The 25,076-nt window shown below is 43.5% G+C and overlaps 1 protein-coding gene across 11 annotated transcripts in view; it reads right to left on the bottom strand.

Annotated features, from left to right (window-relative positions):
* WIZ (WIZ zinc finger) overlaps positions 1–25,076 on the bottom strand; it is a 125,037-nt gene that overhangs the window by 89,616 nt on the left and 10,345 nt on the right. For 10 of the 11 annotated variants that reach the window (XM_053294187.1, XM_053294185.1, XM_053294188.1 and 7 more), the window contains exon 2: positions 18,491–18,950. The exons of the other annotated variant lie outside the window; for it this stretch is intronic. In XM_053294187.1, coding sequence (XP_053150162.1) covers positions 18,491–18,869 — 379 coding nt within the window. In that variant the 5' untranslated portion in view covers positions 18,870–18,950. The remainder of the gene's footprint in view (positions 1–18,490; positions 18,951–25,076) is intronic. 11 annotated transcript variants of the gene reach the window in all.

The raw sequence follows: 25,076 nt of genomic DNA on the forward strand, positions 1-25,076 counted from the left end.
GAGTCACCCAGCAAGTAGCATGGCTGAATGTGGATTTGAACTCAGGTCTCCCCAGTCCTAGTCCAGCACTCTAGCCACTACACAAATCCCCATTCAGCCATGATATTTGCTGGGTGACTCTAGGCCAGTCACTTCTTTCTCAGTCTAACCTACTTCACAGGGTTGTTTGTGAGGAGAAACTTAAGTATGTAGTACACAGTTCTGGGCTCTTTGGAGGAAGAGCAGGATATAAAATGGGAAATATAAACAAACAAACAAACAATTCGACTGCCATGGGAGTCTTATAGCCTCTATAAATAATGTCCACTTCTTCTCAGCCTCTTTGGTTGTGTTATCAAGAGTAGATTTGTCTGTTTTGTGTGCTGTGCAAGGTTGGGACACACTGGAAAACAAAAAACATCAACACCCAGAACACTGAAGAGAGTTAGGAATGCCATAGCAAAACCTGGCTTATATAGCTGCATTTTTCAATCATGAACACTAGGGTGAATTGCTTTTATATGATAACAATTTATGCCACCAAGCAAGAGGGCCATTTTTAAAATCTTCAATTTAAACCACATTTCTTATTTTGAAGTGTATGTGTTTCCTAAACAAGTATGCATACATACAAATTATATTGATTTGCAACTAATAAAGCCTGTACAATCCAAAACCTTTGGTGATTAAACCCACCTGCCTTCTACATTTGCAAAACTGTCTCGTCTCTAAAGCAGATATAGATTTCCTCTTGATTCTCTGTATACATACAAAAATTTAAACAAGATCACACTTACTTGAATGCTATTGCTGCTGTCCTAGGCACACTTGTTTAGAAGCAAGCCCCATTGAACAAAGTTGTTTGAAAACAAACAACACGGATTTACTTCCAAGTAAACATGTATAGTATCAGGTAATTACTGTTCAGAACTTTCCCTGAGTAAAGGCTGGTAGTTACTGGGCAAAAACAATGTTTCTCAGCAAGACAGAAAGGAAATGTCTGTGCTGTTTGTTAGTAGAGTAAAAAAGATTAATACATTGAAATGAAATACAATGCAGAGCACAAGTAGCCAGAAGGCATAAAATAAGAGCACAAAATCTACAACATGGGCTCAGTGGATGGTCCTGATGTGACTCAGAATGAAATCTTTTAGATCTTCGTGCTTCTCATGATTTAGCAACCATTGGGTCCAGTAGGAGATCCACAATAGTTTAATGTAACGTATAATGCTTAACCTCAGAAATTAGATTTCCCCTCAAAGACAAGCTCCACTGCTCCACAGGCTGACATACAGGTGGATACAAGTTGTCAAGGCCCTTTAGGAAACGTTTACACTCTGGATGGGAAAACACAGATGAACCATCCCAGCCTTTATGTTTTGCTGAAATGGTAGCCAAATGCAGCTTAACAGAGACATTGGCCAGGCCCTTTAGCTTAAGCGAAGTTAGGTACATCAAAACCTCGCATGGTGTTGCGCACAAGGATTTGATCTCCCTTTCTCTCATATAAGTACGATAGCGCTTCCATTTGCAAGCGTAATTGCGCCTTGTAGTTTCACGTCTGCTATTTAGAAGGATATCTTTCAAAACTCAATTCTCCAGGCAGTCAACTTCAAAGCCTGCACCTCGGGATGCAATACTCTTCCTTGTTCTCTTTGCAACAGGTCCGCTCTGTGTGGGAATTTGCAGAAACTGCCCACAACAACTGTAGAAGCAGAGCAAACCATGGCTGGCGTGGCCACCAGGGGGTCAGCAGAATGCAGTTCGCCTTGTCCCGTATCACCCACGCCACTGTCCGTCCCAACCGAGGCAGCGGTGGAAACAGATACAGCAGACCCACATTCCAGGTGTGTTGAAACACATCCCCTAGGGAGCCCCGACCTATGCCTGCACGAGAGCAGTAGTTGACATACTTTTTGTTGGCAAGAGTTGCAAAGAAGTCTGTCGAGGGAACCCCCCAGACCTTGAACACCTCTCTGAGATATTTGGTTTTTCTCTCCCACTCATGCCTTTGGCCATAGTCGGTGATTCTGCTGAGGCTGTCAGCCAAGCAACTGTCCACCCCTTTTATGTGGATTGCCATCGGCTAGACTGAGTGCTGTATGCACCAATCCCATATCTTCTGGGCTAGCAGACACAATGTCAAGGAGACTGTTCCGCCTTGGTGGTTGATATAGGCAATTGCCGTCATATTGTCCAGTTGCAGCTGCACAGTCTCCTCTGTGAGCAATGGCTTGAATGCCTCGAGGGCCAGGAATACCACCATCAACTCCAAGTAGTTGATGTGCTGTTGGGTCTGCGGTTGCGTCCAAGTCCCCTGGATTCAGTGGCCTAAGCAATGTGCCCCCCCATCCTGTTAAGGACGCATCCGTTGTCACCTGACACGTGGGAACCCATACCGTGAATCCCACACCTTGACTTAGATTGCACTCCTCCATCCATCAGCATAAACTTTTTAAAACAACCAGTGGCATTGTCAAGTGCATGTTTTGATTGTCCACACTGGGGGTGGGGTGGGGGAATTGCGGAGGTACCACAGCTGCAGTGTGCACATGTGTAACCATGTATACTGCACAGTTGTGGTACATGAAGCCATTAGACCCAGCAGCTTTTGAATCCGCACAGCCGGTTGCTGTGGGGTTTCCACAAATTGCTGGATGAGTGATTGTATCTGGAAAATGCACTCCAATGGCAAGAACGCCTTCTTCATTTTCAAATCTAGTACTGCTCCGATGAAGCTCACCCGAGTCATTGGGTCAAGATTCAACTTCTTCCAGTTGATGTTGATTCCAAGGTCTCACAACAGGTGCACCACTTGTTGTATTTGTCCCTGCTGTGATCAACCAAGAGTTCCCTGCTGTGATCGACCAAGAGCCAATCGTCTAAATACGGATAGACCATCATCCCTTGTGTCCTCAGGTAGGCTACTACAACTGCCATCACCTTCGTAAAAACTCTCGGTGCTGTTGACAGACTAAATGGGAGAACCATGTACTGATATATCTGACTTCCCACTATGAACCTGAGGTACTTGCAGTGGTTTTCCTGGATGCCGACATGGAAGTAGGCATCCTTCAGATCCAATGTTGCTGCCCATGTTCCGTGAACCAAAAGGGGCAGGATAGACTGTAGAGTGATCATTCTGAATTTTTTGGTCAGAATGTAACAGTTGAGACCCCTCAAGTCCATTACAGCTCAGATCCCGCCATCTCTATTGGGATTTGGAAGTAACGGGAATAAAAACCCGTCAGTCTGTTCACCCACTGCATGGGTGTAATTGCTTGCTTCTCCAGCAACACCTTGACCTTTTCCTGAAGTATTTCCATGGCCAGCGTGTATGTCAGCCTCCCAAATGGAGGTCTGGTCTCGAATTCCAACACATATCCCGTCTGCACTATATGCAAGACCCACTGATCTGATGTTATATTGTGCCATGCTTCAGCATGGCTTGCCAGTTTGATGGTATTTCTGGCAACCACAGGACCGATGGTGGGGGTCCTGGATAGACTGGCCGGTGGAGGTAGAATCAGGCCAACGGTTTGGTTGAAAGGTTTCGCAAGGTTGTGCAGTGAACGAACAGTCCCATCAAAAGCTCTGTTTGGAAGATTCCTTATCTTGTTGTCATGTTGCTTTCCCTTTTGTCTTTTGGTTATACCCCCTATTGCACTGATAGGGCAGGTATTGCCTCTTGAAATATTTCCTGTCCTGAAATCTATTGGGCCTCTGCCGAGAATAAGAGCGGCCCTTTGATGTAGAACTGGTCTCACCCGAGGGTGCCATAAAAGTGCAATCCGTAAATTTTGACTTCTTTAACGTCTCCATAGATGTGTCTGTATCCTCATGGAAAAGTCTCTTTCCATCAAACGACAGAGATTCCACCCTGTCTTTCATATCCGGTTGGAGAGTAGTGGAACGGAGCCATGCATGCCTGCGCATGCCTACTGCTGTAACCATTGTACGGGATTCCGTTTCCACGAGATGTTTGAAGAAACTTAATTGCTGCCTTGTCACTGCCGTGGTCCTTTCATAGGTCTCGTTAAACTTCCACTGGAACTCTTCCGGTGTCATAGATGTGGAGTCCTGCAATAGGGCATCCCACAAGAGATGGTTAAACCAGGCCATGCAGGCTGCATAGTTGGCAATCCGAATTGCTAGACTAGCCATACTATAAACTTTTCTCCCCATGACATCTATCTTCCTTCCTTCTTTATCCGCAGGCGTTGTGTGGCGTTGAGGCACAGTCTACGACCAACGAGTTGGGCACTGGATGGCGCAGCAGGTATGTTTTGTCTTCCTCACTGATTCTGTACAGATTTTCTAAACGTTTAGAAGTCGGGGATGTGACGTGCAAGACCTCCCATGCTGTTTTGGCTGCTTTGCTGATTGCCGGAATCATAGTGAGTGCAACTGGATGGGACGTTCTTGATTTCCCCATCATATTGTACACTGGGTCTACAATATCTGCATCAGGAGATTTTAGATCCATTCCCAACGCCTCCGCTATATCCCTTATCAGGGCATGATACACCTTCAATTCCTCAGTTGACGAAGTAGAGAATCTAGGCAGAGCATCCAAGGGGGGATCCAATCTCCGACTGACGTCGTCAGATTCTCAGCTAGCCTCAGAGTCATCCTCCATGCTAGCATCACCCGGGGAAGATGGTGGCTCTGAGGGTGGAGGAGTAGACTTCCGATTCCTCTTGCCACTAGATTTTTCCGGAATTTGCTTGTCCTGTGGTCGATTCTGTGGCGGCTGTACAGCTGGTGGTTGGGGCTGCATGACTGAAGGCTGAAATTGCATTATCGGTAGCTGTGGCAAAGGTTCTGGCAGTGCCTGAATAACAGGCCCTTGAGATGGCAACACCGGCTGTGGAGCAGAGGGTCCTTGTAGGGATTTCCAGCGCAGGTAATCTGCACAGGCAAAGTATGTCAGAAACCGCAGCTGTGGGTAGGTTGCACTGAAGGTACACCCTGGTGCACCGATGCAGAGGGTTCCCCTTGCAACAAAGTTGGAGCCAGTACACGTATCTCTGGTCCCTGGACATGTAGAGGTGTGTAGGAAGGAGTCTTAGGTAGCCTAACCGGTTCCTCCTCATCATGTTCATCATCCAGCTCCGTGCTCAGGAACCCCTGGAAGGTAGATCCAGAAGGAGTACTTGAAGCTGAGTCAAGTAAATCACGTAGTCCTGAACAATGCCCTCCATCCTGCACACCTAAGCCTGGTGTTCTAGGTGTAGAGGGGGACTGAAAGGGGGTCCGTGCTGGAGACAATAGATGAGGGAGTCTTCCCCCCGCAGTCACCAGTGTCGACGTCATGGGTCCATTGTAAGCCTGATCATATGCTACCAACATCGCTGTTGGCATCGAAAAAGCATGTTGTGACATCGATGTCGACATTGAGCTTGATGTCGTCGTCGATGCTGAGAGAGGAAGGTGAACCATCAATGTCGAGGTCGAAGCTGATTCCGGTATCTGAACTGTCGGAAGTCAGAAGTATCTGAACTGTCGGAAGTCGGGTACGATGAGCCTTTAATTTTGGCGCTTCCAAGCCCCTAGCAGTTTCCTTCTGTTGGCGGCCCCAATCTTTGTGTCTTTCCTTTTTTGACATATCCTTGGGCTTTTTGAAAATTACATCTTGGTAGCACTCGACAGCGTGGTTTTAGACTGCTTTCGTGCAGTTCCGCTGCTACCAGACTCCAGGGAGCCCGATGCCGACCGAGTGCCCGACATCGAAGGGGTGCCCGTTGAAGCACCCGGTCGCGGCATAGGCAGGCGGAGGGCCTCATCATACAAAGCCGCCCAGAGGCACAACGCCCTATTCTGCCTTGTTTGTTTCGAGAACGAGCAACAAACTTTACAAGCTGCAGGCACATCGAGCACAAGTCGTGGTAATCAGTTGACGGTAGTTTAGCTCGGCATTTCACACATCTTTTAAAGGTTTTCTTCGCCTCCATTGCGATAGCCTGAGAACCACGGCAAACAATCTCTTCACCGAATCAGATAGTCCGTAAAGCAAACTCAGTCCAGAGTCCGTTCCAAGGTCAAAGGGAAAAAGCCAAATGATCTTTCTAACAAATTTGTCCGTCTAGAGCAGGCCTGCACAACATAAGGCCCGGGGGCTGGATTCGGCCCACAGGGACTATTTTACTGGCCCCCAGGTATCCTGCAGCAACATAGGAGCTGGAAACTGCCTCATAGTGCCATCCTGTGCATGCTTTCTCAGAAATATGCTCCAGTGAGGCTTACTCCCATGTAAGCATGCCTAAGCATTGCATCCTGAAAGCAACAACAATTTAGGGAGAGGAGAGGACTTGGCATTTGTTTGGGGCCAGCATGCACTCCAGGGGCCCCACTGATTGAGCAAGGACAGGACCTGTTCTCTGGCCACTGTCCTTAGTTAAAACTATGGTCCATTGACAGTGGGAATAGATCCACAAGTAATTAATAGTATGTTTAATCGTAATGTAATAATGTGCTAAAAATTTGATCTCGGCCCCTGAATGCCAAGTGGTGGATGGTTCTGGCCCACCAGGGCATTTGAGTTGTGCAGCTCTGGTCTAGAGTAAAGCGTAATCCAGTCCAAAGCCAAGTTCAAAGCCAAGAAATCTAGTAGTTTTAAGGTAATTTTCTAACAAGGAGCAACAGCTATGAGGTATGATATCTAAGGTGGTCAAAGAGAAACTGAAAAGGAAGCGTCCCAACCGCCAATCTTAACGAACTCGGCACACCACATGCAGGCGGGTGGGGCGTCGAGAGGAGCTAATCAATCAGCCCGCGAAGTCCGTGCGCAGGCGCAGAACCCATTCCTTATGGTTACAATAGATCACAATCCAGATCATTTGGTTGGAGGGGCTAATCAGTTACTAGCATATTTATTGCTTGCATTAGCATTTTAAATATATATTTACTGTCTCAGCTAATGCTTAAAAACTGCTACTGAAAGCAAGCTATAATGCTACAGAAGTGCTTCATCTGGAGATGGATTATTATAATAAAGGATATTAGGAGGCTAGGCAGCGTGGTGTAGTGGTTAGAGTGTTGTACTAGGACCAGGGAGACCCGCGTTCAAATCCCCATTCAGCCATGAAACTAGCTGGGTGACTCTGGGCCAGTCACTTCCCTCTCAGCCTAACCTACCTTCACTGGGTTGTTGTGAAAGAGAAACTCAAGTATGTAGTACACCGCTCTGGGCTCCTTGGAGGAAGAGCGGGATGTAAATGTAATAATAATAATAATAATATGATCCAAAAATACCAGCTAGATTCAAGGAAAATTAGAGAAGTCCTGGAAATAATAAAGCAGCAAATAACAGCAGTGTCAAAGAAGATTAGCAGATATAAAGCCAGAATTACACAACACAGGCAGAATCTCCAATTCCAGTCGAATCAGAGACGTTTCTACCAAAGCATAGAAGGAGAAACTGCAAGAAACATAGAAACACCAAAAAAAGAAGAAACAGTGCAATTCTGGGGAAAATTATGGGACAATCCAATAGATTATAATAAAAAAGAAGGCTGGATGAAAGAGGTCAAAAAATGTAACCAACAAATGCAAGATCTAATAATAACACCAGAATTAATAAGTGAAAGAGCAAAGAAAATTAAAAACTGAACTGCTCCAGGCGACGATGAACTGCATGGCTTTTGGCTTAAACACCTAACAAGCCTTCATAAACAACTATCAAAACAGTTCAATCACGTTTTGCAAGGCGGTGATATTGAACAATGGCTAACAACTGGGAAAACTCATCTCATCATGAAAGACCAAGCAAAAGGTGCGGTTCCAAGTAATTATAGACCGATAACCTGCCTGCCAACCATGTTCAAATTATTAACTGGAATAACAGCAGATGAAGTGATGAAACACTTATTAAGTAACAAACAGCTTCCAGTTGAACAGAAAGGAAATGGCCCGAACACCAGAGGCACAAAAGACCAGCTGCTGATTGACAAAATGATTTTAGAAAATTGCAAGAGAAGAAAAACAAATCTAAGTGTTGCATGGATTGACTACAAGAAAGCCTTCGATTCATTGCCTCACACATGGATACTAAAATGTTTAGAAACAACTGGTGTCAGCAAAAACATTCAGATATTTATAGAAAAAGCAATGAGCATGTGGAGTACACAGTTAACAATCAATGGCGACACACTTGGACAGGTTAGCATTAGAAGAGGCATTTTCCAAGAGGACTCACTATCCCCTCTGTTGTTTGTAATCGCCATGACCCCACTTTCACAAATACGAAACAAAACAGGCCTCGGATACCAAACATCTAAAACATCAAGTCAAATCAACCATCTGCTGTACATGGACGATCTGAAGTTGTATGCAAAGTCCCAGTCAGAAATCGAATCACTGCTAAGCACTGTCCGTATATTCAGTAGCGATATAGCAATGGAGTTTGGACTAGACAAGTGTGCTGCATTAATAATGAACAGAGGGAAAATAAGAAAAACAGAAAGAATAGAACTGCCCAATGGAAGCAAGATCAAGAACCTGGAAGAGAAAGAACATTACAAATACTTGGGCATTCTCCAGGCTGATAACATTGCACACACTGAAGTTAAAAGAAAAATAGGAAGTGAAGACATCAGGAGAGTTAGAAAAATCCTCAAGTCTAAACTGAATGGCGGGAACACCATACAAGCCATAAACACCTGGGCTATACCTGTTATCAGATACACTGCAGGGATAATAGACTGGACCCAGGCAGAGCTAGAGACGCTAGATCGTAAGACCAGGAAAATCATGACTATCAATCATGCTCTGCACCCCCGCAGTGACGTCGATAGGCTATACCTCCCTCGCAGCTCAGGTGGAAGAGGAATGCTGCAAGTCCATCAAACAGTAGAGGAGGAGAAAAGAGGCCTTGAAGAATATATCAAGGACAGTGAAGAAGATGCACTTCAAATGGTCAATAATGCAAAACTATTCAACACCAATGAAAGAAAGCAGGCCTACAAGAAAGAACAAGTCAAGAACCGAGCAGAAAAATGGAAAAATAAGCCACTGCATGGTCAATATTTGCACAATATAACTGGAAAATCAGACATCACCAAGACCTGGCAATGGCTTAAGAATGGTTACTTGAAGAAAAAAACAGAGGGTTTAATACTGGCTGCGCAAGAACAGGCACTAAGAACACATGCAATAAGAGCCAAAGTCGAAAAATCCACAACAAACAGCAAGTGCCGCCTTTGTAAAGAAGCAGATGAAACAGTGGACCACCTGATCAGCTGTTGTAAAAAGATCGCACAGACTGACTACAAACAAAGGCATGACAAAGTAGCAGGGATGATACACTGGAACATCTGCAAAAAATACAAGCTACCTGTAGCCAAACATTGGTGGGACCATAACACTGAAAAAGTTGTAGAAAATGAAGATGTAAAAATATTATAGGACTTCCGACTACAAACAGACAAACATCTGCCACACAATACACCAGATATAACTGTAGTCGAGAAGAAAGAAAAACAAGTCAAAATAATTGACATAGCAATACCAGGGGATAGCAGAATAGAAGAAAAAGAAATAGAAAAAATCATCACCAAATACAAAGATCTACAAACTGAAATTGAAAGGCTGTGGCAGAAAAAGACCAAAATAATCCCAGTGGTAATTGGCGCCCTGGGTGCAGTTCCAAAAGACCTTGAAGAGCACCTCAACACCATAGGGGCCACAGAAATCACCATCAGCCAATTACAAAAAGCAGCTTTACTGGGAACAGCCTATATTCTGTGACGATATCTATAACAACTGACAATAAAATTCTGGCATCCCAGGTCCTTGGGAAGGACTCGATGTCTGGATAAAACAAACCAGTCAATAACACCTGTCTGACTGTGTAAACAAGAAATAACAATATGGAATAAAATATCAAAGTCTGTCACTAGATCAAAGAAGAAGAAACAATTTTGAGTGTGACAAAGCTAAAAGACAGGCACAATTAACTGATCCCACCTAACCACCACCCTCTGTGCATGTATATGGTCACCTTTGATTTCTTCAAAGTGGTTTCTTCCCACATCCCAGGAACCTCACAGGTACCTCCGGAGCATGTTCAGCAGCATTACCAAGCAGGCAAGTAAGGCAATAATGACTTGATGGCAGTCACACGCCCGCTTCCTGCAACCTATTAACTTCCCCATAATAAAAATGCATTAAGTTGCCTTAGCAAGCGAGTGAAGGCTCCCTTCCCAGGACTGTTCCACTGGAGAATTCACCTCAGACCTCCTCTTCTGGTTCAACACACCTATTTTCCCAAACACAACTAGTCTTCTTCCTTCTCAGAAGACCCTGCTCACTTATACATGCTTACTTCTGCTTATCTAACTTGCTCAGATTATTTTCAGCTGAGATGCCATACAGACACCCCAATATGGAAAGGCTGAGTATCAACTGGAGTTGGCGGGGGGAGCGAGGGAAATGCCCCTTTACAATACCGATCTCTAAAAGAGAAGCTATGACCATGGGTGATGTGGTCTCTTACAAAATTCCTTCTGGTGGCATAATGCTGCTGAGAGGAGAGTGAATTTAGGAGGGGAGGAGGTTATATTTCCACCCACACCCAAAACCAGTTAAAGCTCCTTTACAGTACTAGAAGATACTGTAGTACTGAAGTGCCATATCTGTAAGTCTAATGATGTAAGTCCTCATTTCATCCATCCTGCAACTGGGCAAAGAGGCACCTTTTACCATGGTGATTCTCTTTATTTAACAGGGGGAGAGTAACTGGCCCTATCCACCCCCAGCACAATACTTCCAGTGACTGTTGCTGGTGTGTGTCCTATGTTTCTTTTTAGAATGTGAGCCCTTTGGGGACAGGGAGCCATCTTATTTGCTTTATTTCTCTTTGTAAACCGCCCTGAGCCATTTTTGGAAGGGCGGTATAGAAATCGAATTAATAATAATAATAATAATAATAATAATAATAATAATAATCCTGTGCGACAGGTCAAGGATTCTCAAGCTCCCATGAGACAAATAAGAACCTTATTCAATACTGGATTAAAACTAAGAGGAACCGTTTGTCTTGACTAAACTGTCTTGTACTCAGCCTGGCAGAAGGCAACCAAAAGGCCTTTTTACATGTCACATTAAGTATGCCACAAGCACACTTAAGCCATTGCATGACACTCCTATCACTGCCAATATCACATCTTATAAAAAGACAACAGCTTTGCTATCATTTGCCACTTTGGGAATTTTATAAAACCTGGTTAAATTTGCACTCCCATGCAGGCATTGTATAGCAAGAGAGCATTCAGTAGCAGTGAAGGCATTTTGCACAAGAGCAGCAGACACATGAGATTTGTTTCCAGGTGCACTATTCAGCATCCTGCAAATCTCAGCTTTCATCTAAAAAAGGAACAGGTTTCCAGTCCTTCTGGCTGCAGAGATAAACTTGAAAATGTGTGGGTGATGCCTGATAAAATCTCACAAGTCAGAGGGTCTCAGGTTTTCTAATTATCAAGGAAAGTTGCTTCATTGCTCTGCATATTTCCTTGCCTAACAGAAGACACACTAGACAAAAATAAGCCGATACAGGCAAATTTGCTTTATATGTGTATATTGGACAGACTGCAGAATTCAGCTTTTCTTGGCACAAAATTCATGTTACGCTTGGGCAAGATTTTGATTTTCTTTTAAAGTTCAAGTAGCCTGGTACACAATTAGTTCATAAAATGGAAGATACAGCAGATATCAAAAAATTGTGCCACTCATCACTAGTGAAGTAGTCATACCCAACACCATTTAGGTCCTCTTATGGAATGGTAACTGGCAAAAGAACAGGACAGAGATTAGAAATAAATAGACAATTCTCATGTGGGAGGGAAGTAAGAAGTGGAGTCCCCCAATTCTCTGTATTAGTACTAATAATTAATGCGTATGAATTTAAGTCCATTAAAAGCATAAAGATCATTCATGATCTGTTGGAGTTTGGAGCACAAAGCGAGGTGGTCAAGTTTGCAGAGGACACTAAATTATTCACAAAGTGTACAGCAGCTGTGAAGAAGGCAAATTCCATGCTAGGGATCATTAGTAAGGGGACTGAAAATAAAAATGCTAATATTATAATGCCCTTATACAAGTCTATAGTTAGGGAGTACTGCGTACAGTTTCAGTCACCATATCTTAAAGAGGACATAATAGAACTGGAAAAGGAGCAGAAGAGGGCAACCTGGAGCACCTTCCTTATGAGGCAAAGCTACAGCATCTGGGTCTTTTTAGTTTGGAAAAGCGGTGACTATGGGGAGACATGGCAGAGGTTTATAAAATTTTGTATGGAGTAGAAAGAGTGGACAGAGAGGACGAATTCAGACATAACACAAAACTGGAATTAAATGGGGCAGAGGTTGGAACTCCATTATGTCCAAATTCGTGAAACCACTGTTTCAAGCCAAAAGCAACCCACAGTTTACCTTGTCAACCTTCAACCTGAACCTTCGGTTTGCAATAAGATTCTCCTCCAAGACCTCTGGTTTGGCCACCAAAGTGTTACATCTGATTCTGGATGTTGCCATAAACACGGGTTTGTGCCGATTTTCAAACTGCAATCATAGAGATTGCATAAAATCATAGACGTGCCCAGGATCACAGCGACTCTATGGCTGCGGCACTTCCAGCTGGCCGCCTCTCTGAGCACCAACCCCACCCCTCCTGTCACCTATCCAACTATGGAGTTGCCCAGCAACAGGGGTGCCGCCATGTCCCTTCCCAGATTTGTCAGCCTCTCAAGTGGCACAACACAGGGGCATTCCCTTTTCCCACTCTGTCCCTTTCTCCCTTTACCTGGCAAGCAGGAGGGGAAGACAAGGTGGGCATTAAGTGCTTTGCTCCCCGAAAAACAAACAACAATGATGTCTGTTCAAAAGGACACACGCTCCAGGTGGCAACAGAAGCAGGGCACTCTCTCACAGTGCCAGGAGAGGAACATTTGGCAAGGCAGGTGCCCAAGATTGGGTCTAAAAAGGCAGCCCCAAGCAGGGATTCTCGAGCAGCCAAGTTCTATTTTTTTGCACAGAAAGGGGGTCCCAGACCCTTCCCCTTTGGGGGTTTGCAGTCCCTAGGCTTACTCATGAGCAGGGCTGGTCACCAGGGTGAGCACTACTCCAGTCAAAAGGAGCAATTCGACATCTGTGATCATGATGGATGCTGATCTGAAGCAGACCACGCTTGCTCAAGGGAGTGCGAGGCCATGTGGACACTCCCTCACAACTCATGAGAAGAACCATCAGAGGGGAGGGGAGAGCAAAATCATTAATCATGTGTAACCAAACGTTCCCTGCTCCCATAGACTGCTCTCTCAGACGAATGACAGACCACTGGGGCACTATAATCGAGCCAGGTCACCCTATGGAGGAAAGCCGTGGGGACGGGTACACCAGCAACTGCTCTCCCTGTCTTGGTGACTGCCGCCAAGCACCTGTCAAAGCATGCCCCCTACCAGCCTGTCCACCCATGTGGGCATGGGCACCCTTGCTTGTGCCCCAAAACGGCAGCCCCACTCTCCTGGGGTCTCTGGAACTTGGGGCTTCCCTCTCCCACGATTCCTCAGGGCAGCAGACCTGCATATGGTGCAACACCTGACTGAACCCAGGAATTTTGAATGGGTTTAAAGATCTGTCCACGCACCCGGTATCCACGCTCCCCCACCCACGCCCTGACACACGGAGTGTCAAAATCTCCTTTGGGTGTGTGCACAGCTTCACAGGAAAGGGGGAGTTGCATTGCTTCTATCTTTTACCATGGAGAGCTGAGGGCCCCATACAAGCAGGGCCTCTCTTGTTGGGTTAGCTCAATTCATGAGTGTGTAGTCTGAAGAGAGACCTAGGGCTAACACACCAGTCCTCTCATGAGAATTGCCCACTGGCAGAAAGCTGACAGCAGGACATGAGTGTAGTTGTGTCTGCATGGACTGCTTTGACAGGGGGATACCTTGCAAGAGCATCCTAGGTCATGGCAGGGCAGACCACCCATGATCCTTTGCCCTCCCTCATATACATATCCCCTCCTAGGAAGTATGAAGGTTCCCTTCCTTGTTCTGAGTAATAGGGAAATAGTGACCCCTCCCCACAATTGTGCTTGTATGGGACTATTTGAGTGAGGCGGTATCATCATCGTCAGAAGCAGCACTAGCATGACATGGCATTTAAAGAAATTTTAATGCCCTTTCCATGCAGAGGTTGGGCGGACCGCTCTGAAAATGCATGATTGTGCTTGGCATGCCCCCTTCAAGATTGTGGCCAATCATGGCCACTCCACTGATGTAGTGCTACTTTGCCCACAGTCTGGCTGTGGAGCTTGCTGGGACTGGCCTCGGTGGCCAAGCAGTAGGAAGGGGCTCCCTTCTCCTGGAACTGGAAGTTGGCGGGCTGCAGTTGGATGAACATCTGCGGTGCAATTTACAGTTTAAAACTGAATCTGCAGGTTCGCCAACCTTTAGTTTTGTTTTACATCTGAATTCTGCCAAATAAATTTTTCTCCTTCTCTCAAAAAACTAAAACCAGAGTCACCCTATATAACTGATTGCCAGGAAATTTAGGACCAACAAAGTGAAGTACTTTTCCACACAGCACTTAATTAATCTATGGAATTCTCTGTCATGGGGTGTGGTGATGGCCAATAGCTTGCATGGCTTTAAAAGGGGCTTAGACAAATTCATGGAGGGCAGATATTCATGAATATCTACTAGTCTGGTGGCTAAGGCAAGGTGCCTGAATACCAGTTGAAGGAAAGCAACAGCAAGAGAGAGGGCATGACTTCACTTCTTGCCTATGAGCTTCTATTGCGAATTAAAGTCTTATCTCATAGCAAGCTCACGTGAGGGAAAGAAATGCTGAATCATCCCTGCTGAGCTGCTTGGCTAGGCTTCTCCTAAAACTATCCTGTATTATCAGTAGGTTCAAAATGCTGCCACCAAGCAGCCTAAAACTTGCAGAGAACCAGACCAATGGATTGGGTGCTGTAACCCAAGGTCCCTCTGTAACTGGGTATTGGGCAAATACCAAAAAAACCCTTCCATGTTTAAGCTTGCACGGGATGAGAAAACTGATAGCTGCTGAACGTCTGAGGATGTGTGTGCACCAGAGAAAACCCCCCTCTGCCCCCTTTTTTCCTGAATTAAAAACCAAATTGGAGAGGCTTGTAAAAAGAAAAGACTTTAAATAATCAGTTTAATTCCATTACTGCACACTGCTTCTGTCTGAGGCTTTCTAGCTTTCTTAGATACAGTTAAGAATGCTTAGTAGATTACAAAAATAGAGTGTCTTGGGCACATTTACATGTTTATAGAGTCTTGCAATGCCCTAGGTAGGACAGGTGTAGGTTAGTGTTTCTCATTTCAATTACATTGCAGGTAAACTATAATAAAATAGTACTAGGAATATGCAAAACACAGACACCAAACAAATATAAGTTTCTAACACGCAATCTGACTAACAAACCATTCCTTATGCTGAATTCCCTTTTCCTTGAACTCACCCAGTTCCTGAGGAGAATCAAGCTTCCTGCAATCCTTTCTTTTAAGGATCTACAGCTATTCCATGAGATTGCTGGCTCCATTGCTGGCTTTGACCATGAGGAAACAAACTCCATTGCCTTTCACTAAGCCTTTCCACACCCGCTTCTCTCCAACAAAAACTGCCCTTCTTGTTCTCAGAATTTCTAGCAACCACTCTCCAGGTCCCACCCACCTGGTATACTGATTGGCTGCCCTGGAGTTCACCAGTGTGTCAGTCAAGACAAGGGATCACTCCCTGTTAGCTCTTTTGAGGGAGAGAAGACTGGTCACTACAGCTTCCCAAAGACATTTGGTGGGCCACTGTGTGAAACAGGATGCTGGAGTATATAGTTCTTGGACCTGATCCAGCAGGGCTGTTCTTATGGTGAAAACCAATATAAATTAAAGATTTCCAAAAGAGTATCCACAAACTGGATGAACCGTAACAAAATGACAAATGCAGTTCTATATACATCAAATATATGTATATTGCTGAAATAAGCAATATATATATATGTATATACTGCTGAAATAAGAGCCTCCCCATCTCTGACAACTTTAAAAAAGTCTCTAAACACACATTTGTTCACCCAGGCTTTTAATTAGATACTGTTTTAATCATTTTTAATATTGTTTTACAATTTTAAAATTACTGTAAAGTTTTAACCTTTATTTTGTTGTAATTTGTATTATTTTATTGTAAGGCGCTCAGACACATAGGTTTTGGGCAGTATACAAATATATCAAATAATTAAAGTGTAAACTGATGAATATGGGGCAACAAAGTCCCAACTTCAGATACAGACTAATGGAATCTGAGTTTTCAGGGATTAAGAGAGAGAGATCGATCTTGGGGTCAAGGTGGACACATTCAATGAAACTGTCAACCCAGTATGCAGCAGCTTTTAAAAAGATAAGTTACATGCCAGAGATATTTAGGAAAGGGCTCAAAAATAAAACTGCCAAGACTACAACACCTGGGGCTATTTAGTTTAGAAAAAAGACGACTGCGGGGAGACATGATAATAAATAATAATAATAATAATAATAATAATAATAATTCGATTTCTATACCGCCCTTCCAAAAATGGCTCAGGGCGGTTTACAAAGAGAAATAACAAATAAGATGGCTCCCTGTCCCCAAAGGGCTCACATTCTAAAAAGAAACATAAGACACACACCAGCAACAGTTACTGGAAGTACTGTGCTGGGGGTGGATGGGGCCAGTTACTCTCCCCCTGCTAAATAAAGAGAATCACCACGGTAAAAGGTGCCTCTTTGCCCAGTTAGCAGGGGTCTATAAAAGGGGTCTATGATAGAGGTCTATAAAATCATGCATGATGTGGAGAAAGGAGAGAGAAATTCTTCTCCCTCTCCCATAACACTAGAACCAGGGGTCATCTCATGAAATTGATTGCCGGGAAATCTAGGACCAACAAACGGAAGTACTTTTTCACACAACGCATAATCCACTTGTGGAATTCTCTGCCACAAGATGTGGTGACAGCCAACAACCTGGATGGCTTTAAGCAGGGTTTGGATAACTTCATGGAGGAGAAGTTTATCAACGGCTACTAGTCGGAGGGCTGTGGGCCACCTCCAGCCTCAAAGGCAGGATGCTTCTGAGTACCAGTTGCAGTGGAGTAACAGCAGGAGAGAGGGCATGCCCTCAACTCCTGCCTGTGGCTTCCGGCGGCATCTGGTGGGCCACTGTGCGAAACAGGTTGCTGGACTAGATGGCCCTTGGGCCTGATCCAGCAGGGCTGTTCTTATGTTCTTACCACCAGGGCTGTCAGCTGGCTAGCTTGGCTCTCTGTATTTGGCTCAGTAAGCCCCCTGCTTTCTCAGTCTCCCGAATTAGTGAGGATCTGTTGAAGGCAGCAACTGGGGACTCCATGTAAATTCCAGTCCAACTGTATTTAAAACTGTCATTTTATAAACTTATTAAACAAACCAAACAATCTTTTCCCCCCATTTCTTATCTGCACTTGTGTAACTGTCATATTTATTTCACCTATTTGATTGCATTTATCAAGGTGAAACACTCCTAATTCTCTCCTGTGCAAAGAACACTATAGGGGGAAATGTGTGAAATAGCCAAATTCCATTTGCAAGAATTCTTTCCAATCTTGGTCAAAAAATTAAGGCTTTTAAATGTGCGCTCCCTCCTTGATGGTGGTTGTGTCCAGAAACTCTCTCCAACAAATATGGCAACCCTAACCACTACACAGTGTTACAGACTTTATGCTTTAAATAAACAGAACAATACTGTCAGATAAAACATGCCCAAACTATATGCACACCAAACAGCCTTCCCCCCACCCATTGCTGGCACACAGAGATCAGCCATTTAATGTCTTTGAAGCCAAAAGGATATTATTGGTACCAGTGTTCCCTCTAACAGGGATTTCCAGATATGGTTGACTACAACTCCCAGCATCCCTAGCTGCTGCAGCCTTTGGTTGGAGTTTATGGGAGTTGTAGTCAACAACATCTGGGAATCCCTGTTAGAGGTAACACTGATTGGTACTCCAACTTGGAAAAGCCTAGGGCTGAGGTCCTCTAATGGTATTCTTCTGTGCCTAACAAATTCAGTAGTGATTCTTTGTCAGCCTACGTATCACATACACACAGCTTGAATTCATATCCCTGTCTGTGGTGCTGAACTCACAGATGAAGTAATTACCACTTAACTGAACTCTGAGATGCCGGTTGATGCTGTACCTCTATGTCTCAGGCAAACACAGTATATAGGCTACTTCACCCATTAAATCACAGAAAATGCATGTTTCTCACTTAGATCCAACTTGCTTTAAGCAACAGAACTGAATCACATGCCTTCAGTTTATTCTCTGGGCTGACATTTGATTTGTTAAACAAAATCTTCATTTCAGAGGCCTGCCTGGCCTCTGCTTTATCTACCTAGAAAGAAGTGGCTGAAAAGGTGTGTGTGTGTGTGTGTGTGTGTCTTTAATTGCTATCACTACAAGGAACAGAACTTACCTGTCACTTTACAAACTTCCAAAGCATCATCTGGTTCTTGATGAGAGAATGACGACAAAAAGCTGGGATCTTTTTTACGGCTGCGGATATCATCACTCAGTTTTCCCTCCCTATTCATCGTTGCTAATTTTTCTGTACAACCAGGGGCAGCCTCTTTGAGACCAGCCCCCTTTTCCTTTGATGCCCCCAACACGGCTGCACTCTCCAGAGATGTTTTTGCATCTTTAAAAAAGGCAGCTATTCTTTCTTCACCTTGGGGGCACTCAAGGCCAGCAAAATCCTCTTTGTTTGGCACCAGGGTCATTAGCACAGCTTTTTCTCCATCATTCTCATGCTCTTTCTGTTGTTCTGATAGAGCAGTGGGAACGGCTTTCTCCATTCCTTATAGATTTTGCTGTGTCAATGTCACAAACCAAACATCAAGGCTTTGGTGGATTTTCAACAGTTACTGCCAGACAACCTATAATTAAAAAAAAAGGTATTAGTTACTGAGAAGCATTCAAGAGACAGTCCTTCATACAAGCCATTTTCAGTCATGTTGGTTAAGATCTAGCATACTTACAATGCCTAGAACTACTTTACAGAAATTCAGAACTCAAGTGAACGTCTCCTGCTTTGGGACAGCACCTATTTCTGGAGTGGAGTCTAAGAAAGCTTCTTTAATGGACAAGCACAAGACAAGGAATAAAGATTAGCACCATGTGCTAATCTTAACTCCACAACAGAACAGATCACCTCATGGGTGGCCAACCTGCAGGACAGATATCACAAGTGATAGAGGCAGAGGTCTGTCATATGCCTAGAGTCAGGCCTGAATTCTTTCTGTGCCTCTAATGCTGTGATGTAGCCTGTTCCTTGACTCAGCAGACTTGAGGCAAAACCACCCCAGATGCAGTGGAGGAGGAGGAGGTCAGTAGATCTCTCTGTGTCTCTGTCTCACACACAAAGTGATACTGCTCTATCTGATGTTCTTATCCAGAATGCATTGACCTCTTTTAAAACCACAATAATAGAAGCCCACTTAAAATGAATACCAAAAAGGAGGAAATGTACCACCAAGTCCAGGAGGATGCCAGCATGGCTAACAAGTAGCGTTAAGAAAGTTATAAGGGGCGGGGGGAGACTTTCTTTCAGAAATTGGAAGCCTGCCCAAATGAAGAGGAAAGGAACACCAACTCTGGCAAAAGAAATGCAAGGAGACAATAAGGGAGGTGAAAAGAGAGTTTGAGGAACAGCTAAAAGCATCAAGGGGAATAACAAAAACTTCTTTAAATACATCAGAAGCAGGAAACCTGCCAGGGAGGCGGATGGATCATTAGATGATGAGGGAGAGAAACTGATTATTAAGGAGGGTTTGGAGATTGCAGAGAATCTAAACGAGTGCTTTGCATCTGTCTTCATGGCAGAGGATACTGAATGTATACCTGTGCCTGAACAGAGCTTCTCAGGGACAGAGGCTAAAGAACTGAGTCAGATAGAGGAGACAAGAGATGATGTTCTAAACTGTCTAGAAAAATTAAAAATTAACAAATTCAGATGGCATCCACCCAAGAGTCCTTAAAGAACTCAAAAGTGAGATTGCTGACCTCCTTGCAAAAATAAATAACTTATTTCTACAATCAGGCTTTGTACTGGAGGACTGCAAAGCAGCTAAGGTAACAGTGATTTTCAAAGAGGGATCCAGGGGGGATCCGGGAAATAACAAGATGGTTTGCTTAACTGTTGCAGTCAAATTGATGGAAAGCATTCTCAAGGATAAAATTGTTAAGTATATAGAAGAACAGGCCCTGCTGAAAGAGGGTTTTGTTTTTTGTTTTTTTAAGTATTTTAATTAGTTTTAAATGGTTTTAATCTTTTTAGCATTGTGTTTATATTTTTTTAGCATTGTGTTTGAATTGTGTTTTATGTCTTTTTAAAAAGTTGTTGTACCCAGACCAGAGCCTCAGGATGGGGTGGTTTATAAATGTAATAAATAAATAAATAAATAATTAATAAATAAATAAATAAATAAATAAATAATAATAATAATAATAATAATAATAATAATAAAGAAACAGCATGGCTTCTGCAAAGGTAAATCTTGCCTCACTAACCTTTTGGAGTTCTTTGAGAATGTCAACAGGTGTGTGGGTAAAGGTGACCCAGTTGGCACAGTACACCTGGACTTTCAAAAAGCTTTTGACAAAGTTCCTCATCAAAGATTATTGAGAAAACATAGCAGTCATGGGATAAGGGGACAAGTCCATGTATGGATTGGTAACTGGTTGGAAACAGAGGGTAGGAATAAATGGACAGTTGTCTAAATGAAGTAAGAAGTGGGGTCCTCCAGGGATCTGTACTGGAAACAGTGCTCTTTAACTTGTTAATAAATGATCTAGAAGTTGGGGTAAGAAGCAAGGATTCCAAATTTACAGTTGACACCAAACTATTTTGTGTGTGGAGCCAGCGTGGTGTAGTGGTTAGAGTGATGGACTAGGACCGGGGAGACCCGAGTTCAAATCCCCATTCAACCATGATACTAGCTGGGTGACTCTGGGCCAGTCACTTTTCTCTCAGCCTAACCTACTTCACAGAGTTGTTGTGAGGAGAAACTCAAGTATGTAGTGCACTGCTTTAGGCTCCTTGGAGGAAGAGCGAGATATAAATATAAATAAATAAATAATATTTAGGGTAGTGAAATCCAAAACAGATTGTGAGGAGCTCCAAAAGGATCTCTTGAAACTGGGGGAGTGGGCAACAAGATGCCAAATGCGGTTCAATGTTAACAAATGTAAATTGATGCATATTGCAGGAAAAAAAAACCCAACTTCACATATACATTTTTCCATCTGCAAATGGGTGTTCTGGGGGAGAAGCTGTAGAAATGAATGCTCTCTCAGCCAAGGACCTGCCTACTGACAGACTGAAGGTAAAACTCAGTGCTAGTCAGTTAATGCGTTTGTATTTTCTTTTGAATTCCTTTGTGCCTTTCTTTACTTCCATTTTCAACTACTTCCCCCACAATTCCTTCTTCTGTGTACTACCCTTGCTTCTTAATAAAGTTCAGTCTGATTTCAAAATTTTGGAGGGTTACTTGCAAAACTCTTCCCCATGTGCCTTGTAAGGTCATTCACTACTGTTGAGTTGTTTCCAGAATAATACAAGCTGAACCCACAGAGAGCATCTGTGCGCCAGTTCTCACGTCTTTCCCACCCCCTCAGTCAGCCTTCCACACCTCAAGACTTGGCGTGGCGGCAGGAGGCCCCCTCACTCGGCCTCCCCCCCCACGACTTTACTCAACCGTTCCTCCCCCCACCTCGCCCTTTGCTCTCCACTCGGCAGCTGTTTCCCACTCGCCCATTTGCTGCACGCCTGTTCCTCACCCCCGAAGCTGCATCTAAGCCTGGTCAGTGGCTTTAGATCAGTCTTCAACTGGTGGCAGCCTTCTTTGAAGGAGTGGCATGCTCCTAGATTGGGAACAGAGCAATCTCTCTACTGAGGATAGATCCCAGAAAAGCACAGAGTAACCCCTATTTCATCACAATTAGCTACTAGTCTGAGGGCTACAGGCCATCTCCAGCCCAGAGGTGCCTTTAAATACCAGTTGCAGGGGAGTAACAGTAGGAGAGAGGGCTAGGGATGTGCACGAATCATCTGAATGACAGTTTGGCAGCCGGGGGGGGGGACCTTTAAGGAGCCGGGAGCATTGGGCACTTCCATTTTGATGCTGATCAGGGCGGCAAAGAGGTACGCTGCCGCCCTGCACCAGCAATTTTGGAGACAGCACCGGTGGGGAAAACGCAGTGGGTGGGGGAGAGCACCCTCCTGGTCCCTTAAAAGGTACCCCATCCCTCTGCCGAACCAGTTTGGAGGTCCAGAAAAGGACCTCCTATCCAGTTTGTGCACATCCCTAGCGAGGGCATGCCCTCAGCTCTTGCCTGTGGGCTTCCCAGAGGCATCTGGTGGGTTACTGTGTGAAACAGGATGCTGGACTAGATGGGCCTTGGGCCTGATCCAGCTGGGCTGTTCTTGTGTTCTTATCTAATGCTTTGGACTTATGGCACACTTGCCCCAAAGGTTGGCAACTGCTAGATTATCTAATTTAAGATTTAAATTAAGTCCATACCTTCACACTACAAAAACCTGTGGTATGATCTTTAAACGGCTTATCCAGACCATCAATGAAAAGTGAGTTCCAAATGCATTTGGGCCATTGTGGGGCAGTTCTTCAAGTCCCTGGCTAACATCCTGACTCAGTAGAAGTCCCATTGAAATTAAAAGTTAGTCACTAACTTGTCCTATTAATTTCAATGGGACGTCCATTGGGTAATTTAGTCAGCATGTCAGCCACTATTCAGAAACAATAGTGCATCATCCAGTCCACAGAAAAGCTATCTGTTCTGCAGCACACAAGAACTATCTTTCTTGAAGGCCTTCAGGAGAGCCTTACAGACCTATTTTTTTAGTCTGACTTTTAATATCTAATTTTAATTTTAATCTAGTTTAAAAGTTTTCTGATTTTAATTATTTTATTATGTGTTTTTTATTTTAATGTAAACCACCCTGAGCCATTTTAGGAAGGGCAGTATATAAATTGAATAAATAAAATATTAGAAGAACTACATAAAATAAAACAGAGCATCACCATTGTGGGAAGAAAAATCATCATCATTGATGGTCATCAGTTTTGTTTTTTCCAAGTCTTAATTAGTACACCCATGCTGGACTGGTACAGCATGGAGAGCACTCAGCCTCTAAACTGCAACGTGACAATATATCTTTTTAAAGGTCAAGAACTACTGGTAGTACCTGTAGAGGCAGAAGCATCCATTTTTGTACTGGTGCAGCACACAAAAAGCAGATGGATTAAAGCACACCAGTGTATTAAACACATAGGTCCTTAGGCCACTCACCTCCTCAAAGGTGAATAACTTGCACAGAGTCCCACAGAAAAGAAAGCGATGCAGCTGCATGACCCTTGTATTCCCAGAGATTGCAGAGGCACCCCACCTCCCTTACTTCATTATTTCACTTTATTTACTTTACTTACTTTATTACTTCAGTATTTCACTCACCAGGATCCTCAGCTCAACACTAGCAACAGGGGATATAAGGACAAAACATCCCACAGAAAAAAACAAGAGAGATGCCCACCATGAGATGATGGGGAAACTGGATTATAGTCTGTACTGAGCCTAGCTCATGAACAGGTTGGCAACAACCAAGTCACCTAAGTCTAAGATCAGCACCAACATAAGTAGTATTTCACAGCATCCACCAAATACAATACAACCCATATTGAAAGAAATGTAATCTTGACAAGTTTCCTATACCTTTCTAGGTTTAAGTATAATTGTTTTGTCTATATGAAGAAGTTATAAAGTACTGTTATATACAGTTATACTGTAATATAAAACAGTTTGCTTCCAGGATGCTATACTGTTTTATCATCAACATATCTTGATTATAAATATCTTGTTTTGGTTTTTAATTAATGTTTTACTTTTGTTGTTATCTTGTTGTAAACCGCCCAGAGACCTAAGTTTTGGGTGGTATAAAAATATGTTAAATAAATAAATACATACATAATAAACATGCTTTTTCTAGTTTCAGGTTCACAGCATTTAATAGTCAACTCATTATAAAGAAAACTCTAATATAAGGCATGACAAGTTTAGTTGTGAGTTCCATTTCTTATAAGTGGCATTGTCATATCAGTTTAAATGAATACTCTTGAATCCATCATAATGGATTCATAATGACAACAAATCAGCAGTATTTCGGGCCCTTTTCTTAAAAGCTGAGTCCTATGCAGCTTTACTCAAATGTATGATCCACTGAATTCACGGAAACTTACTTTCAAATAAGCGTACATGGGAGTACAGTCTAAAAATTCTACATATATAATTTTTGCTCTGAAGTGGCCCCAAAAGAGGTGTTTTCTTCAAATTACACCTGTTCAAACTGTGAGAAAACTCAAATTAAAGTAAACTTAAGCCTGAAAGATAACAGTGAAAAACCTGAAGTGATTGTGGTATGCTCCGAAGGAGTCACACACACATAAAATATATTTATATGTCTACCTCATCCTTTTTAGCATGCATAGCTAACCAAAACTTCATTGAAAAGTATATTAGCAGTACAAGCACAGGATGAATATGGTCTGGCCTACAAACATGATGCTAATTTCTTCTTAGCTGGTTCTTCAGGACTCCAGTTGTTCTCTCAAGACCAAAGATAGGTGGTACCTATTTGGAGCCTGGATAAATAGGTGCTATTTAACAAAGGGATAAGCACAGAGCAATGTACACAGATCAGAGCTAGCAGCAGAGCAACAAATGCAGTTACCACTAGGAGGAGACAGATGCCCAGTAGTGAAGCTTAGCAAGGTTGTGAGCAAGCACACATGGCTGGTGGATGAAGGGTGCGAGATAAAATACAAACAAGACAACAGCTTCACAAGTTTTTTTCTCAGCATGACACTTGCTGAACCTTCCTTCCTTCCTTCCTTCCTTCCTTCCTTCCCTCCTTTCTTCCAAGCTGTTCCAGATGACACGTTCACCAGATGAACCAAAACCACAGTCTCTCTGGAACACTTCCTCCCAAT

The sequence above is a fragment of the Hemicordylus capensis genome, chromosome 2 (genome assembly GCF_027244095.1).
Source record: "Hemicordylus capensis ecotype Gifberg chromosome 2, rHemCap1.1.pri, whole genome shotgun sequence".
Taxonomy (NCBI): Eukaryota; Metazoa; Chordata; class Lepidosauria; order Squamata; family Cordylidae; genus Hemicordylus; species Hemicordylus capensis.